Raw genomic sequence first — 17,772 nt, 5'->3', positions numbered from 1 at the left:
AAGAAGGCCTTGCCCCATGTCCGTCAAGCTATCTACTCTTTAGTCTTCATTAGACAGTGTCCCTATCACCACTACCCCCATTTAGTTCCCTCTTACCTGGAAATAGTTCAAAAGCACACCAGCCATGGATAGCCCCAGGCCTGCAAACACGAAGGGTATTGTCACTTGAAGGCCAATGGACAAGGTGGTCTCACCGCCAAGCTCAACTCGTGGTTTAGGGGCAACTTCTTGGCTCTCGGGGATATTCAGAGCTCCATCTTCTAAGGCAGCAGGGAGTCTTCCCAGGCTACCATGGTCTTCCAGCCTCCGCTGTCGGGCCTCTGCCCCATCCATCTGAGCACAGCAAAGCCCTGGCAGCCCTAAACTGGGAGACACAAAGCAACAGGGGTTATAAGGCAGAACTCCTGATTCCTATGGGGTCTACACCCTAAAACCTCTCAGGCCCTCTGTCCACCTCAAAACTGGCATCATTCATAGACCTTCAATTGGTATCTGCTCTGCAGGGCATCCTGCAACCTCATTTTATGATAGGTCTTTATTTAATATGCATGTGTGAGAAAAAAAACATACAGAAAAGAGCATTAAATATATATGAATTGGAAATCAGTAAAAATGGCCCAGCAAGGGACTCTAAAAATTCTCTCCTCCATAAAAGCAATGAGAAAACTGGAGAAAATTGTGAGAATCAACATTTTCAGAACTCTGGAAATTAACGAAAGGCTTGCAGCAAATCAGGGAGTGTTTATTCAAGAAAAGAATGCTGATTCTCAGTAAGAACAGCAAGCTTTTAACTTGCCCTACTTCCATCCCACACTCTGCTGCAGTAAACTTAAAAATTAATAGTCTTGATGGTTTGACGTGCTGAGCCCTCTGTCTTGGGGCTGGCCCCTATGAAGCTTGCTGCTGCAAATGAGAGGCTACACCTGCTTATAATTGTGCCTAAGAATCTCCCCCTGAGTGCCTCTTTGTTGCTCAGATGTGGCCCTCTCTCTCCATCTAAGCCACCTTGGCAGGTGATCTCACTGCCCCCCCCCCCCCGCTAAGTGGGACCTGACTCCCAGGGGTGTAAATCTCCCTTGCAATGCAGGATATGACTCCTGGGGATGAATCTGGACCCAGCATCGTGGGATTGAGAACATCTTCTTGACCAAAAGGGGGATGCGAAATGAAACAAAATAAAGCATCAGTGGCTGAGAGATTTCAAATGGAGTCGAGAGGTCACTCTGGTGGACATTCTTACGCACTATATAAATAACACTTTTTAGGTTTTAATATATTGGAATAGCTAGAAGTAAATACCTGAAACTACCAAACTGCAGCCCAGTAGCCTTGACTCTTGAAGACGATTGTATAACAATGTAGCTTACAAGGGGTGACAGTGTGATTGTGAAAACCCTGTGGATCACACTCCCTTTATCCAGTGTATGGATGGATAAGTAGAAAAATGGGGACAAAACCTAAATGAAAAATAGGGTGGGATGGGGGGATGATTTGGGTGTTCTTTTTTTATTTTTATTTTTCATTCTTATTCTGATTCTTTCTGGTATAAGGAAAATGTTCAAAAATAGATTGGATGAGGCGGGGCAAGATGGCAGACTGGTGAGCTGTATGTTTTAGTTACTCCTCCAGGAAAGTAGGTAAAAAGCCAGGAACTGCGTGGACTGGACACCACAGAGCAATCTGTCTTTGGGCATACTTCATACAACACTCATGAAAACGTGGAACTGCTGAGATCAGCGAAATCTGTAAGTTTTTGCGGCCAGGGGACCCGCGCCCCTCCCTGCCAGGCTCAGTCCCGGGGGAGGAGGGGCTGTCAGCTCCAGGAAGGAGAAGGGAGAATTGCAGTGGCTGCTCTCATCGGAAACTCATTCTACTGATTCAAACTCCAACCATAGATAGACTGAGGCCAGACACCAGAGACTCTGAGAGCAGCCAGCCCAGCAGAGAGGAGACGGGCATAGAAGGAAAACAACACGAGAAGCTCCAAAGTAAAAGCAGAGGATTTTTGGAGTTCTGGTGAACACAGAAAGGGGAAGGGCGGAGATCAGGCCTTGAGGCGCATATGCAAATCCCGAAGCAAGGCTGATCTCTCTGCCCAGGGCACCTTTCCTTAATGGCCCTGGTTGCTTTGTCTATTAGCATTTCAATAACCCATTAGATCTCTGAGGAGGGCCGTTTTTTTTTTTTTTTTTTAAATCCTTTTTGCTTTTTCTAAAACAATTACTCTAAGAAGCTCAATACAGAAAGCTTCAAAGAATTGAAATTTCGGCACGTCAAGTCAAGAGCAGAAATAAGAGAGCTCTGAGACAAAAGGCAATAATCCAGTGGCTGAGAAAATTCACTAAACAACACAACTTCCCAAGAAAAGGGGGGTGTCCGCTCACAGCCACCATCCTGGTGGACAGGAAACACTCCTGCCCATCGCCAGCCCCATAGCCCAGAGCTGCCCCAGACAACCCAGTTTGACGGAAGTGCTTCAAATAACAGGCACACACCACAAAACTGGGCGTGGACATTAGCCTTCCCTGCAACCTCAGCTGAATGTCCCAGAGCTGGGAAGGGGGAGCAGTGTGAATTAACAGAGCCCCATTCAGCCATCATTTGAGCAGACTGGGAGCCTCCCAACACAGCCCAGCAGCCCAGAACTGCCCTGGGGGGACGGCACTCACCTGTGACATAGCACAGTCATCCCTCAACAGAGGACCCGGGGTGCACAGCCTGGAAGAGGGGCCCACTTGCAAGTCTCAGGAGCCATACGCCAATACCAAAGACTTGTGGGTCAGTGGCAGAGACAAACTGTGGCAGGACTGAACTGAAGGATTAGACTATTGCAGTAGCTTTAAAACTCTAGGATCATCAGGGAGATTTGATTGTTAGGGCCACCCCCCCTCCCCGACTGCCCAGAAACACGCCCCACATACAGGGCAGGCAACACCAACTACACACGCAAGCTTGGGACACCAATTGGGCCCCACAAGACTCACTCCCCCACTCACCAAAAAGGCTAAGCAGGGGAGATCTGGCTTGTGGAGAACAGGTGGCTCGTGGACGCCACCTGCTGGTTAGTTAGAGAAAGTGTACTCCACGAAGCTGTAGATCTGATAAATTAGAGATAAGGACTTCAGCTGGTCTACAAACCCTAAAAGAACCCTATCAAGGACAGCAAATGCCACGAGGCCAAAAACAACAGAAAATTATAAAGCATATGAAAAAACCAGACGATATGGATAACCCAAGCCCAAGCACCCAAATCAAAAGACCAGAAGAGACACACCTAGAGCAGCTACTCAAAGAACTAAAGATGAACAATGAGACCCTAGTACGGGATATGAAGGAAATCAAGAAGACCCTAGAAGAGCATAAAGAAGACATTGCAAGACTAAATAAAAAAATGGATGATCTTATGGAAATTAAAGAAACTGTTGACCAAATTAAAAAGATTCTGGACACTCATAGTACAAGACTAGAGGAAGTTGAACAACGAATCAGTGACCTGGAAGATGACAGAATGGAAAATGAAAGCATAAAAGAAAGAATGGGGAAAAAAATTGAAAAACTCGAAATGGACCTCAGGGATATGATAGATAATATGAAGCGTCCGAATATAAGACTCATTGGTGTCCCAGAAGGGGAAGAAAAGGGTAAAGGTCTAGGAAGAGTATTCAAAGAAATTGTTGGGGAAAACTTCCCAAATCTTCTAAACAACATAAATACACAAATCATAAATGCTCAGCGAACTCCAAATAGAATAAATCCAAAAAAACCCACTCCGAGACATATACTGATCACACTGTCAAACATAGAAGAGAAGGAGCAAGTTCTGAAAGCAGCAAGAGAAAAGCAATTCACCACATACAAAGGAAACAGCATAAGACTAAGTAGTGACTACTCAGCAGCCACCATGGAGGCGAGAAGGCAATGGCACGATATATTTAAAATTCTGAGAGAGAGGAATTTCCAGCCAAGAATACTTTATCCAGCAAAGCTCTCCTTCAAATTTGAGGGAGAGCTTAAATTTTTCACAGACAAACAAATGCTGAGAGAATTTGCTAACAAGAGACCTGCCCTACTGGAGATACTAAAGGGAGCCCTACAGACAGAGAAACAAAGACAGGACAGAGAGACTTGGAGAAAGGTTCAGTACTAAAGAGATTCGGTATGGGTACAATAAAGGATATTAATAGAGAGAGGGAAAAATATGGCAAACATAACCCAAAGGATAAGATGGCCGATTCAAGAAATGCCTTCACGGTTTTAACGTTGAATGTAAATGGATTAAACTCCCCAATTAAAAGATATAGATTCGCAGAATGGATCAAAAAAAATGAACCATCAATATGTTGCATACAAGAGACTCATCTTAGACACAGGGACACAAAGAAATTGAAAGTGAAAGGATGGAAAAAAATATTTCATGCAAGCTACAGCCAAAAGAAAGCAGGTGTAGCAATATTAATCTCAGATAAAATAGACTTCAAATGCAGGGATGTTTTGAGAGACAAAGAAGGCCACTACATACTAATAAAAGGGGCAATTCAGCAAGAAGAAATAACAATCGTAAATGTCTATGCACCCAATCAAGGTGCCACAAAATACATGAGAGAAACATTGGCAAAACTAAAGGAAGCAATTGATGTTTCCACAATAATTGTGGGAGACTTCAACACATCACTCTCTCCTATAGATAGATCAACCAGACAGAAGACCAATAAGGAAATTGAAAACCTAAACAATCTGATAAATGATTTAGATTTAACAGACATCTACAGGACATTACATCCCAAATCACCAGGATACACATACTTTTCTAGTGCTCACGGAACTTTCTCCAGAATAGATCATATGCTGGGACATAAAACAAGCCTCAATAAATTTAAAAAGATTGAAATTATTCAAAGCACATTCTCTGACCACAATGGAATACAATTAGAAGTCAATAACCATCAGAGACTTAGAAAATTCACAAATACCTGGAGGTTAAACAACACACTCCTAAACAATCAGTGGGTTAAAGAAGAAATAGCAAGAGAAATTGCTAAATATATAGAGACGAATGAAAATGAGAACACAACATACCAAAACCTATGGGATGCAGCAAAAGCAGTGCTAAGGGGGAAATTTATAGCACTAAACGCATATATTAAAAAGGAAGAAAGAGCCAAAACCAAAGAACTAATGGATCAACTGAAGAAGCTAGAAAATGAACAGCAAACCAATCCTAAACCAAGTAGAAGAAAAGAAATAACAAGGATTAAAGCAGAAATAAATGACATAGAGAACAAAAAAACAATAGAAAGGATAAATATCACCAAAAGTTGGTTCTTTGAGAAGATCAACAAGATCGACAAGCCCCTAGCTAGACTGACAAAATCAAAAAGAGAGAAGACCCATATAAACAAAATAATGAATGAAAAAGGTGACATAACTGCAGATCCTGAAGAAATTAAAAAAATTATAAGAGGATATTATGAACAACTGTATGGCAACAAACTGGATAATGTAGAAGAAATGGACAATTTCCTGGAAACATATGAACAACCTAGACTGACCAGAGAAGAAATAGAAGACCTCAACCAACCCATCACAAGCAAAGAGATCCAATCAGTCATCAAAAATCTTCCCACAAATAAATGCCCAGGGCCAGATGGCTTCACAGGGGAATTCTACCAAACTTTCCAGAAAGAACTGACACCAATCTTACTCAAACTCTTTCAAAACATTGAAAAAAATGGAACACTACCTAACTCATTTTATGAAGCTAACATCAATCTAATACCAAAACCAGGCAAAGATGCTACAAAAAAGGAAAACTACCGGCCAATCTCCCTAATGAATATAGATGCAAAAATCCTCAACAAAATACTTGCAAATCGAATCCAAAGACACATTAAAAAAATCATACACCATGACCAAGTGGGGTTCATTCCAGGCATGCAAGGATGGTTCAACATCAGAAAAACAATCAATGTATTACAACACATTAAAAACTCGAAAGGGAAAAATCAATTGATCATCTCAATAGATGCTGAAAAAGCATTTGACAAAATCCAACATCCCTTTTTGATAAAAACACTTCAAAAGGTAGGAATTGAAGGAAACTTCCTCAACATGATAAAGAGCATATATGAAAAACCCACAGCCAGCATAGTACTCAATGGTGAGAGACTGAAAGCCTTCCCTCTAAGATCAGGAACAAGACAAGGATGCCCGCTGTCACCACTGTTATTCAACATTGTGCTGGAAGTGCTAGCCAGGGCAATCCGGCAAGACAAAGAAATAAAAGGCATCCAAATTGGAAAAGAAGAAGTAAAACTGTCATTGTTTGCAGATGATATGATCTTATATCTAGAAAACCCTGAGAAATCAACGATACACCTACTAAAGCTAATAAACAAATTTAGCAAAGTAGCGGGATACAAGATTAATGCACATAAGTCAGTAATGTTTCTATATGCTAGAAATGAACAAACTGAAGAGACACTCAAGAAAAAGATACCATTTTCAATAGCAACTAAAAAATCAAGTACCTAGGAATCAACTTAACCAAAGATGTAAAAGACCTATACAAAGAAAACTACATAACTCTACTAAAAGAAATAGAAGGGGACCTTAAAAGATGGAAAAATATTCCATGTTCATGGATAGGAAGGCTAAATGTCATTAAGATGTCAATTCTACCCAAACTCATCTACAGATTCAATGCAATCCCAATCAAAATTCCAACAACCTACTTTGCAGACTTGGAAAAGCTAGTTATCAAATTTATTTGGAAAGGGAAGATGCCTCGAATTGCTAAAGACACTCTAAAAAAGAAAAACGAAGTGGGAGGACTTACACTCCCTGACTTTGAAGCTTATTATAAAGCCACAGTTGCCAAGACAGCATGGTACTGGCACAAAGATAGACATATAGATCAATGGAATCGAATTGAGAATTCAGAGATAGACCCTCAGATCTATGGCCGACTGATCTTTGATAAGGCCCCCAAAGTCACCGAACTGAGCCATAATGGTCTTTTCAACAAATGGGGCTGGGAGAGTTGGATATCCATATCCAAAAGAATGAAAGAGGACCCCTACCTCACCCCCTACACAAAAATTAACTCAAAATGGACCAAAGATCTCAATATAAAAGAAAGTACCATAAAACTCCTAGAAGATAATGTAGGAAAACATCTTCAAGACCTTGTATTAGGAGGCCACTTCCTAGACTTTACACCCAAAGCACAAGCAACAAAAGAGAAAATAGATAAATGGGAACTCCTCAAGCTTAGAAGTTTCTGCACCTCAAAGGAATTTCTCAAAAGGTAAAGAGGCAGCCAACTCAATGGGAAAAAATTTTGGAAACCATGTATCTGACAAAAGACTGATATCTTGCATATACAAAGAAATCCTACAACTCAATGACAATAGTACAGACAGCCCAATTATAAAATGGGCAAAAGATATGAAAAGACAGTTCTCTGAAGAGGAAATACAAATGACCAAGAAACACATGAAAAAATGTTCAGCTTCACTAGCTATTAGAGAGATGCAAATTAAGACCACAACGAGATACCATCTAACACCGGTTAGAATGGCTGCCATTAAACAAACAGGAAACTACAAATGCTGGAGGGGATGTGGAGAAATTGGAACTCTTATTCATTGTTGGTGGGACTGTATAATGGTTCAGCCACTCTGGAAGTCAGTCTGGCAGTTCCTTAGAAAACTAGATATAGAGCTACCATTCGATCCAGCGATTGCACTCCTCGGTATATACCCAGAAGATCGGAAAGCAGTGACACGAACAGATATCTGCACGCCAATGTTCATAGCAGCATTATTCACAATTGCCAAGAGATGGAAACAACCCAAATGTCCTTCAACAGATGAGTGGATAAATAAAATGTGGTATATACACACGATGGAATACTACGCGGCAGTAAGAAGGAACGATCTGGTGAAACATATGACAACATGGATGAACCTTGAAGACATAATGCTGAGCGAAATAAGCCAGGCACAAAAAGAGAAATATTATATGCTACCACTAATGTGAACTTTGAAAAATGTAAAACAAATGGTTTATAATGTAGAATGTAGGGGAACTAGCAGTAGAGAGCAATTAAGGAAGGGGGAACAATAATCCAGGAAGAACAGATAAGCTATTTAACGTTCTGGGGATGCCCAGAAATGACTATGGTCTGTTAATTTCTGATGGTTGTAGTAGGAACAAGTTCACTGAAATGTTGCTATATTATGTAACTTTCTTGGGGTAAAGTAGGAACATGTTGGAAGTTAAGCAGTTATCTTAGGTTAGTTGTCTTTTTCTTACTCCCTTGCTATGGTCTCTTTGAAATGCTCTTTTATTGTATGTTTGTTTTCTTTTTAACTTTTTTTTTCATACAGGTGATTTGAAAAAAGAAGGGAAAGTTAAAAAAAAAAAAAAGAAAAAAGACAAACAAGGGGAAAAAAAAAAAAAAAAAAAGATGTAGTGCCCCCTTGAGGAGCCTGTGGAGAATGCAGGGGTACTCGCCTACCCCACCTCCATGGTTGCTAACATGACCACAGACATAGGGGACTGGTGGTTTGCTGGGTTGAGCCCTCTACCATAAGTTTTACCCTTGGGAAGACGGTTGCTGCAAAGGAGAGGCTAGGCCTCCCTGTATTTGTGCCTAAGAGTCTCCTCCTGAATGCCTCTTTGTTGCTCAGATGTGGCCCTCTCTCTCTGGCTAAGCCAACTTGAAAGGTGAAATCACTGCCCTCCCCGCTACGTGGGATCAGACACCAGGGAAGTGAATCTCCCTGGCAACGTGGAATATGACTCCCAGGGAGGAATGTAGACCTGGCACCGTGGGACGGAGAACATCTTCTTGACCAAAAGGGGGATGTGAAAGGAAATGAAATAAGCTTCAGTGGCAGAGAGATTCCAAAAGGAGCCGAGAGGTCACTCTGGTGGGCACTCTTATGCACACTTTAGACAACCCTTTTTAGGTTCTAAAGAATTGGGGTAGCTAGTGGTGGATACCTGAAACTATCAAACTACAACCCAGAACCCATGAATCTCGAAGACAGTTGTATAAAAATGTAGCTTATGAGGGGTGACAATGGGATTGGGAAAGCCATAAGGACCAAACACCACTTTGTCTAGTTTATGGATGGATGTGTAGAAAAGTAGGGGAAGGAAACAAACAGACAAAGATACCCAGTGTTCTTTTTTACTTCAATTGCTCTTTTTCACTCTAATTATTATTCTTGTTATTTTTGTGTGTGTGCTAATGAAGGTGTCAGGGATTGATTTAGGTGATGAATGTACAACTATGTAATGGTACTGTAAACAATCGAAAGTACAATTTGTTTTGTATGACTGCGTGGTATGTGAATATATCTCAATAAAATGATGATTTAAAAAAAAAAAAAAAAATAGATTGGATGATGAACGCACAACTATATGATGGTTCTGTGAACAGCTGATTGTACACCATGGATGACTGTATGGTATGTGAATATATCTCAATAAAACTGAATTTTAAAAAAAATTAATAGTCTGTAATTGAGGTGAAAACCAGCAGCCTGGAGGGAGAAGAATGGGGCTGGAACTGTCTCAAAGCTTCATTCCCAAAGAATTGTCATAGATGACCTGTCTGGGTTCCCTGGAGGACCCCACTTGAAGGCTGCCTGTATTTGACCTGATTCAGAATTTGCTTATTGAGAAAAGATTTTTCCTTGGGGAACATTCACTGAGAACAATTACAGACAAATATGTGGCTTCATGGTGGCCAGAGGTGGTAGACAACAGTTGGGGTAAATAACAAACTAACCCAAAAGCTTAAAGGTGAAATCTGAGAAACGAGATGTTTATAAGGGTTTTGAAAGGTCCCCAGACAATTTCTGGGAATCCAGAAGGCGATGCACATGCATAAGGCTGTGGGCATTCCCTGAGCCATGCACATGCTCAGGGAAGACCTGCAAAGCCCTAAGCTCTCACTTCTGACTGACCTTGAGGCTCTGTACAAGCAGGAAGTGAAGGCTAAGGCAGATTTGTCAACCACCTCAATGAGCACGGAAGGCAAGTACAAACATCCACACAGTACCCTTGGGTTACCCTTGGGAGACTTATTGGTTCCAGGTGGGGTGTGCAAGGAAATTTCTAACCAATCCTTAGCTGACCACTAAGCAGAGACTTCAATACCCACAAACAACAAAGAACACAGACTTTGCAGAATTCCTTCAGAAATCATTAACAAACATCAATTACTACAAAGAAGTAGGAAAATAACAAACCCTAGGGAGAGCGGAGAATCTGATTTCCAGAATTGCCACATTATATTATTTAAAATGTCCACTTTTCAACAAAAAAGTTGTGAGACATGCAAAGAAACAACAGAGTGTGGCCTATACACATGGAAAAAAGCAAACAAAAGAAATGGTCCCTGAGAACGCAGACATTTGACTAACTAGACAAAAACTTTAAGTCAGCTATTTTAAATATGTTAAAAAAAAAAGAGGGGTTGATGTCATCAACATGGCCATGCAAGACATCCCCCAACAAAGCCTCCCCAGAGATTTAATGAATAAAAGGACAAATCCCATTTGCTTAGAACTCTAGAAGATACTAGAGACTGAAGAAGGATTCCATAAATGCTGTATTAAAGAAATAGAAAAATATCAGGTAGGAAAATTCCATCCAGGACCCCAGTTGGTTCCCATTGCCCTCCCCCTCAGTCAGTCCCATGCAGCTTGTTGTTGCACAGAGTCAGCACAGCCCAGATCCCTCCACCACAGACAGAGACTGTAAAATGATTCCCAGCAGTGAGTTAGAACTTCACACATACCCAGGCACAGGGACCTAAATCTGCAGAGATCCAGGGCAGAACACAAGCTGCTCAGCCGTGCAGCATACAAAAGGGCCCACAGGGTGGGGGGTGGGGGAAAGAGAGTGATAGAAGTGATGGCAAGAGCCGTCGTGCCCTCACTCAATCTACCTTTCTGCACTGACTCCCAGAGCCATGCACATGCTCAGGAAATAGCTGGCTCCCTGGGGCAGGAGACCCTAACTGGGAAGAAACTGGAGGTATATAAGCCTTGCTGAAAAAAAAAGAGGGAGGGTTTATACTGAACTGCAGTAAGATAGGACAGATCCCAGAAGTGAAAAGTATAAGAAAAATGGGGCACTGAGTGAGGGAGAGAATTTAAACAAATCGTAGGAACTGGGGAGAAAATTCTGCACAAAAACAAATGGAACAGATCAAGACTCCCATAGAAGGCACAGAGGAAAGGACACTTTGTCCTGCAGGTGAAACAACTGCACATAAAGTGCAATTGTAAAAATTGTACCAACATATTCAGGGCACAAAACAGATGAAGAAGAGCTGAGAAAATCAGAACAGTTAAACACAGACTATACTAAAGGTGCAGAATGAGTTGGACCATGTGTCAAAGAAGAGCCTTAACACAAAGTCAATCAACAATAAAACCTTTGGCAAGAAAGAGAAACTGACCTTCAGAGATAAACTCATCAAGATAATCAGATGCCTAAGCATCAGTAAAAAATTACAGGCCGTACTAAGAAACAGTAAGACATGATTCAGTCAAGGGAACAAATTAAGACTTCAGAGGAGACTCAGAAAAATATGGATAAAGAACTAAAGGATATTAAGAAGACAAAGTGTGAACATAAAGAAGAATTTGAAAGTATAAAATGCAACATAGAAATTGTGGGGATGAAAGGCACAATAGCAGAGATTAAAAATACACTAACTCTTACATCCTGCAACCTTACTAAATTCACTCATTAGTTCTAATAGCTTTTTCATACATTTCATATGATTTTCTACAGGCAATCATGTTGCCTGCAAATAAATACTGTTTTGCTGCTTCTTCCCCCACTCCAAAAAAAAAACAAAAAAACAAAAAAAAAAACACTAGAGGCATACAACAGATTTGAATAGGCAGAAGAAAGAATCAGCAAATTAGAAGACAGGATAATACAAATCATAAAGTCAGAATAACAAACAGAGAAAAGAATAGAAAAAATTTAACAGTGTCTGAGATTTGAGTGACAGCATGAAGTGCAGAAATATGTGCATCATGGGTGTCCCAGAAGAAGAAGAGAAGGGAAAAGAGGCAGAAAGAATATTTGAGGAAATAATGGCTGAAAATTTCCCAACTCTTATGAAAGATATAAATATATATATATGTCCAAGAAGTTGAAGGATTTACACTTTCTGCCTTTAGAGCATGTTACAAAGCTACAGGGGTCAAAACAGCATGGTAATGGCACAAGGATAGAAATACTGAAAAATGGAATTGAGCTGAGAGTTTAGAAATAGACCCTCACATCTATGGCCAATTGATTTCTGACAAGGCTCCCAAGTCCACTCAATCGGAACAGAGCAGTCTGTTCAACAAATGATGCTGGAAGAACTGAATATCTATAACCAAATAATGAAAGAGAACCCCTATCACATACTCTTTACAAAAATTAACTCAAAATGGAATGAGGACTATAAAACTCCGAGAAGAAAATGTAGGGAAGCACCTTCAGGATCTTGTGGTAGGCAACGGTTTCTTAGATTTTACACCCAAAGCATATGCAATGAAAAAAAAAGTAGATAAAAGGGACCTCCTCAAAATTAAATACTGTTGTACTACAAAGGACCTTGCTAAGAAAGTAAAAAGGGAGTCTGCTCAATAGGAGAAAATATTTGGAAACCACATATCTGATGAGGGTTTCATATCTAGAATTGTGCCAGTTTGGATGTATTATGTCCCCCAAGAAAAAGTCATGATCTTTTAATCCAGTCTCATGGGATATTGGAGTTAGTTTGTTTCCATGGAGATGTGACACACCCAACTGTGAGTTACACATTTGGTTAGGGTGTGACCTCTGACTGAATGTTTCCATGAGGTGTGGCCCCGCCCATTCAGCCTGGGTCTCCATTAGTGCACTGGAGCACTATAAAACCTCAGACAGAAGGAACTCAGTGCTGCTGCAACTCAGGGGGACATTTTGACTACAGCCATTGAAAGCAGATTTTTGCTCTGGAGAAGCTAAAATGCCCCAAGAGCAACATTTTGAAGAATGCACAGGAGCTGAGAGAGGAGCTGGAACACAACCTGGGATCAGCAGATACCAGCCACGTGCCTTCCCAGCTAACAGAGGTTTTCTGGACACCATTGGCCATCCTTCAGAGAAGGTACCCTATTGTGGATGCCTTACCTTGGATGCTTTTATGGCCTTAACACTGTAACTTTGTAACAAAATAAACCCCCTTTATAAAAGCCAATCCATTTCTGGTGTTTTGCAAAATGGCAGCATTAGCAAACCGGAACAAGAACATATAAAGAAATCCTACAACTCAACAATAAAAAGACGAACAATCCAATTTGAAAATTGGTAAAAGACTTGAATAGACAGTTTTCCAAAGAGGATATACAAATGGCTACAAAGCAATGAAAAGGTGCTCAATAACACTATCAGGGAAATACAAATCAAAACCACAATGAGCTGCCATTTCACACACACTAGAACAGCTACTATTAAACAAATAAAATTACAAGTTTTGGAGAGGATGTAGAGATCTAGGAATACTCTTCATTGCTGCTGGGAGTGTAAAAGAGGGCAGCTGTTATGTAATGGTACTGTGAACAATCGAAAGTACGATTTGTTTTGTATGACTGCGTGGTATATGAATATATCTCAATAAAATGAAGATTCAAAAAAAAAAAAAAAGACATAATGCTGAGCAAAATAAGCCAGGCACAAAAAGAGAGATATTGTATGTTACCACTAATGTGAATTCTGTGAAAAATGTACAATGTTTTATACTGTAGAATGTAGGGGACCTAGAGATACCAATTAGTGGAGGGGGAGTGATAATCTAATAAGAACAGATAAACTATGGAGGGTATCTCAATGTTATGGGAATGCTCAGGAATGATTATGGTTTGTAAACTTTCTTGGATATAGTAAGATCATGTTGGAAGCAATAGAGTTATTTTAGGTTTTTTTTTTCTCTTATTCCTTTGTTTTCTTAGGGGTTGTTAATTTTCTTGGGGTATGGTAGGAACATGTTGGAAGCAATGTAGTTATTTTAGATTATTTGTTTTTCTTACTCCTCTGTTTGGACATGGTTTATTAATTTTCTTGGGGTATGGTAGGAACATATTGGAAGCAAAGTAGGTATTTTAGGTTATTTGTTTTCCTTAATCCATTGCTTTGTTTGAAATGTTGTGGGGTTTTTTTGGTTGTTGTTTGCCTGTTTGTTTTTAATTTTTTAATAAACAAAGTTAAAAAATTGGAAAAAAAATCAGTAGAAAAATGGGAGTAAAAACTAAATGACAAATAGGGTGGGATGGGGGGATGGTTTGGGTATTCTCTTTTCACTTTTATTTTTTATTCTTATTCTGATTCTTTCTGATGTAAGGAAAATGTTCAGAAATAGATTGTGGTGATGAACGCATAACTATATGATCATACTGTGAACAGTTGATTGTATACCATGGATGACTGTATGGTGTGTGAATATATTTCAATAAAACTGAATTAAAAAAAAAAAAAAAAAAAGAGGGCAGCTGCTCTGGAAGACAGTTGGGAAGTTCCTCAGGAAGCTAAATATAGATTTACCATATGACTCGGCAATCCCACTGCTATGTATATACCCAGAAGAACAGACATGAACAGACATTTGCACACTGATGTTCATAGCAGCATTTTTCACAATTGCCAAAAGATGGAACCAATCCAGGTGTCCACCAACAATTAGTAGATAAACAAAATGTGGTATATACATATGGTGGAATATTATTCAGTTCTAAAAAGCAATTAAGTTCCTGATGCATATAACAACATGGAAGAACCGTGAGGATATTATGCTGAGTGAAATAAGCCAAACACAAAAGGACAAATATTGTATGATCTCACTGAAATGAACTAATTATAATAAGCCAAGCTCAAAGAGTTAGAATCTAGAATATAGTTTACCAAGGGATAGACTGGGGGTACAGAATGGGGAGCTGATGCTTAATTTGTACAGAATGTCTATTTAGGCTGATTGCAAAGATTTGGAAATGGGTGGGGGTGATGGTAGCATATTATTGTGAGTATAATTAACAGTGCTGAATCATGCATGTGAATGTGGTTGAAAGGGGAAGTTTTGCGTCATGTATGCTACTAGGAGGAAAGTTGGAAAATAAAACATGGAACTATATAACACAGTGAACCCTGTTGTGGATAACGGACTGGGGTTAATAGTACAAATACAAGAATGTTCTATCATGAATTATAATAAATACGCAACACTAATACAAGGTATAAATATAAGGGTGGTTGTGCCAGTTTGAATGTATTATGTCCCCCCAAATGCCATTATCTTTGATGTAATCTTGTGTGGGCAGACTTATCAGTGTTAATTAGATTGCAATTCTTTGAGTGTTTCCATGGAGATGTGCCCCACCCAACTGTGGGTGATGACACTGATTGGATAATTTCCATTTCTGGTGTTTTGCATTCCAGCAGCATTAGCAAACTAGAACAGATTTCGGTACCAGGAGTGGGGTGCTTTTGCTGCTGAAAACATGTTGGAATGGCTTTTTAAACGGGTAAGGGGAAGATTCTGGAAAAGTTGTGAGTTGCTCAATAGAAAAGGCCTAAATTGCTTCAAAGACACTGTTTGTGGAAACATGGACTCTAAAGATACTTCTGACGAGGCCTTGAACAGAAATGAATGTGTTGTTGCAAACCGGAAGAGCGGCGATCCTTATTTTAAAGTGGCAGAGAATTTGGCAAAATTGAGTCCTGGTGTCAGATGGAAGGAAGAATTTGAAAGTGACAACCTGGAATACTTAGCTGAGGAGATCTCCAGACTACATGTGGAGGATGTACCCTGGCTTCTCCTTGCAGCTTATAGTAAAATGCGAGCAGAGAGAGATAAACTCAGAACTGAACTCATGGGTTCAAAGAAACCAGAAGCTGATGGCTTGGAAAATTATGCTTCCAGAGGGTGTCCCAGAAGCTACAGCCCAATGTGAGGATGTAACCAAATATGGAAACCAGCCACCATTTCCGTACAAGCCAAGATTGGAAAAGGAGTTAAGCAGAAAGGATTTGTGGAAAGTCCTATTGTCTGATGGCTTTGACCCCTGTGTGCTTCATGTGAAGCCAACAGAATTTCTGCAAGATCTTTATAGACAGAGCTGCTGCTGGTTGGGACTGGAGGAGAAAGACAAGGAACAAACTGAAGGAAAAATTTCTTCATAGACAGAGCCATGGAGGTTGAGGTCTGGAGTCAAGAGGCCATGGGCTGGGAGAGCGGACTGGCCCACATGCATGGAAAGGGCAAGTTCCCCCCAGAGGTCAAGGGTGGGCCTTCCGCCTCAATGTTCTGGAAGAGTTTTGCCACCCCAGGCTCCAAAAAGGGTGCAGCACATTCCCAGGGCATTGGGGAGAGCCTGGCTGCCACCCCACTGTTCTGAAGGGGTTGAGCGTGTGCCCCAGGTGCTGCCCCGATATTTGAGGAGGGTGGGGCCAAGAATGTGGCCTCCCCAATGTGTGGATATGTTGGAATACTCACCCCAGCTTTTGGAGAGGAAAGGGCTGCTGAAAAGGCCCTTAGGAAGGGTTAGACTCCCACTCTCTCAAGCCCCAAGGATGCAACCTCGTTCTGTTAATGACTCTCAAGACTTTGAAATTTAATGGAGTTTGTCCTGCAGGTTTTAGGAACTGTTTTGGTCCTGTGAACCCTGTTTTCCTTTCTATTTCTCCTTATGGCAATGGGTATGTTTATCCTGTGAATGTCCCTCTTTTGAATATTGAAAGCACATAACTTGTTCTAAGTTCACAGCTAAAGGAAAATTATGCTTTAGAACTGACCGTGCCTATAATTGATTTTGATGGGATCTTGTACTTAACTATTGTTACTGAAATGATTTAAGTTTCTGTGATATTGTCATGGGATGAATGTATTTTGTATATGGAAAGATAATGTCATTTTGGGGTCCAGAGGGTGGAATGTGCCAGTTCGAATGTATTACGTCCCCAAATGCCATTATCTTTGATGTAATCTTGTGTGGGCAGACCTGTCAGTGTTAATTAGATTGTAATTCTTTGAGTATTTCCACGGAGATGTGCCCCACCCAACTGTGGGTGATGACTCTGATTGGATAATTTCCATGGAGGTGTTACCCCACCCATTCAGGGTGGGTCTAAATTAAATCACTGGACCCATATAAATGAGCTGGCAAATAGAAGGGACTCAGTGCAGATGAGGTGACATTTTGAAGAGGCGCTACAGCCAAGAGGGACACTTTGAAGAATGCACACGAGCTGAGAAGAGGAGCTGCAGATGAGAGACAGTTTGAAGACAGCCGTTGAATGAAGACTTTTGCTCCAGAGAAGCTAAGAGAGGAAAAATGCCCCAAGAACAGCAAAGAGTGACATTTTTGAGAAACTGCAGCCTAGAGAGGAACGTTCTGGGAGAGAGCCATTTTGAAAACAGAACCCTGGAGCAGACAACAGCCACGTGACTTCCCAGCTAACAGAGGTTTTCTGGACACCATTGGCCATCCTCCAGTGAAGGTACCCGATAGTTGATGACGTGCCTTGGACACTTTATGGCCTTAAGACTTTAACTATGTAACCAAATAAACCCCCTTTTATAAAAGCCAATCCATTTCTGGTGTTTTGCATTCCAGCAGCATTAGCAAACTAGAACAGTGGTATATGGGGGGAAATATACCTGATGTAAACTATACACTATACTTAATAGTTCTATTTTAATATTCTTTCATC

The 17,772-nt window shown here is 40.6% G+C and overlaps 1 protein-coding gene across 7 annotated transcripts in view; it reads right to left on the bottom strand.

The window, feature by feature from the left end:
- SLC41A3 (solute carrier family 41 member 3) overlaps positions 1–17,772 on the bottom strand; it is a 124,597-nt gene that overhangs the window by 92,726 nt on the left and 14,099 nt on the right. For 5 of the 7 annotated variants that reach the window (XM_037803558.1, XM_037803564.1, XM_037803553.1 and 2 more), the window contains one exon: positions 97–364. In XM_037803558.1, coding sequence (XP_037659486.1) covers positions 97–333 — 237 coding nt within the window. In that variant the 5' untranslated portion in view covers positions 334–364. Of the gene's footprint in view, positions 1–96; positions 365–17,772 lie in introns of those variants that run through there. The other 2 variants (XM_037803556.1, XM_037803566.1) reach the window with 2 other exon arrangements.

The sequence above is a fragment of the Choloepus didactylus genome, chromosome 1 (assembly GCF_015220235.1).
Source record: "Choloepus didactylus isolate mChoDid1 chromosome 1, mChoDid1.pri, whole genome shotgun sequence".
NCBI classification, from domain to species: domain Eukaryota; kingdom Metazoa; phylum Chordata; class Mammalia; order Pilosa; family Megalonychidae; genus Choloepus; species Choloepus didactylus.
This window is presented reverse-complemented; position numbering and strand designations above follow the sequence as displayed.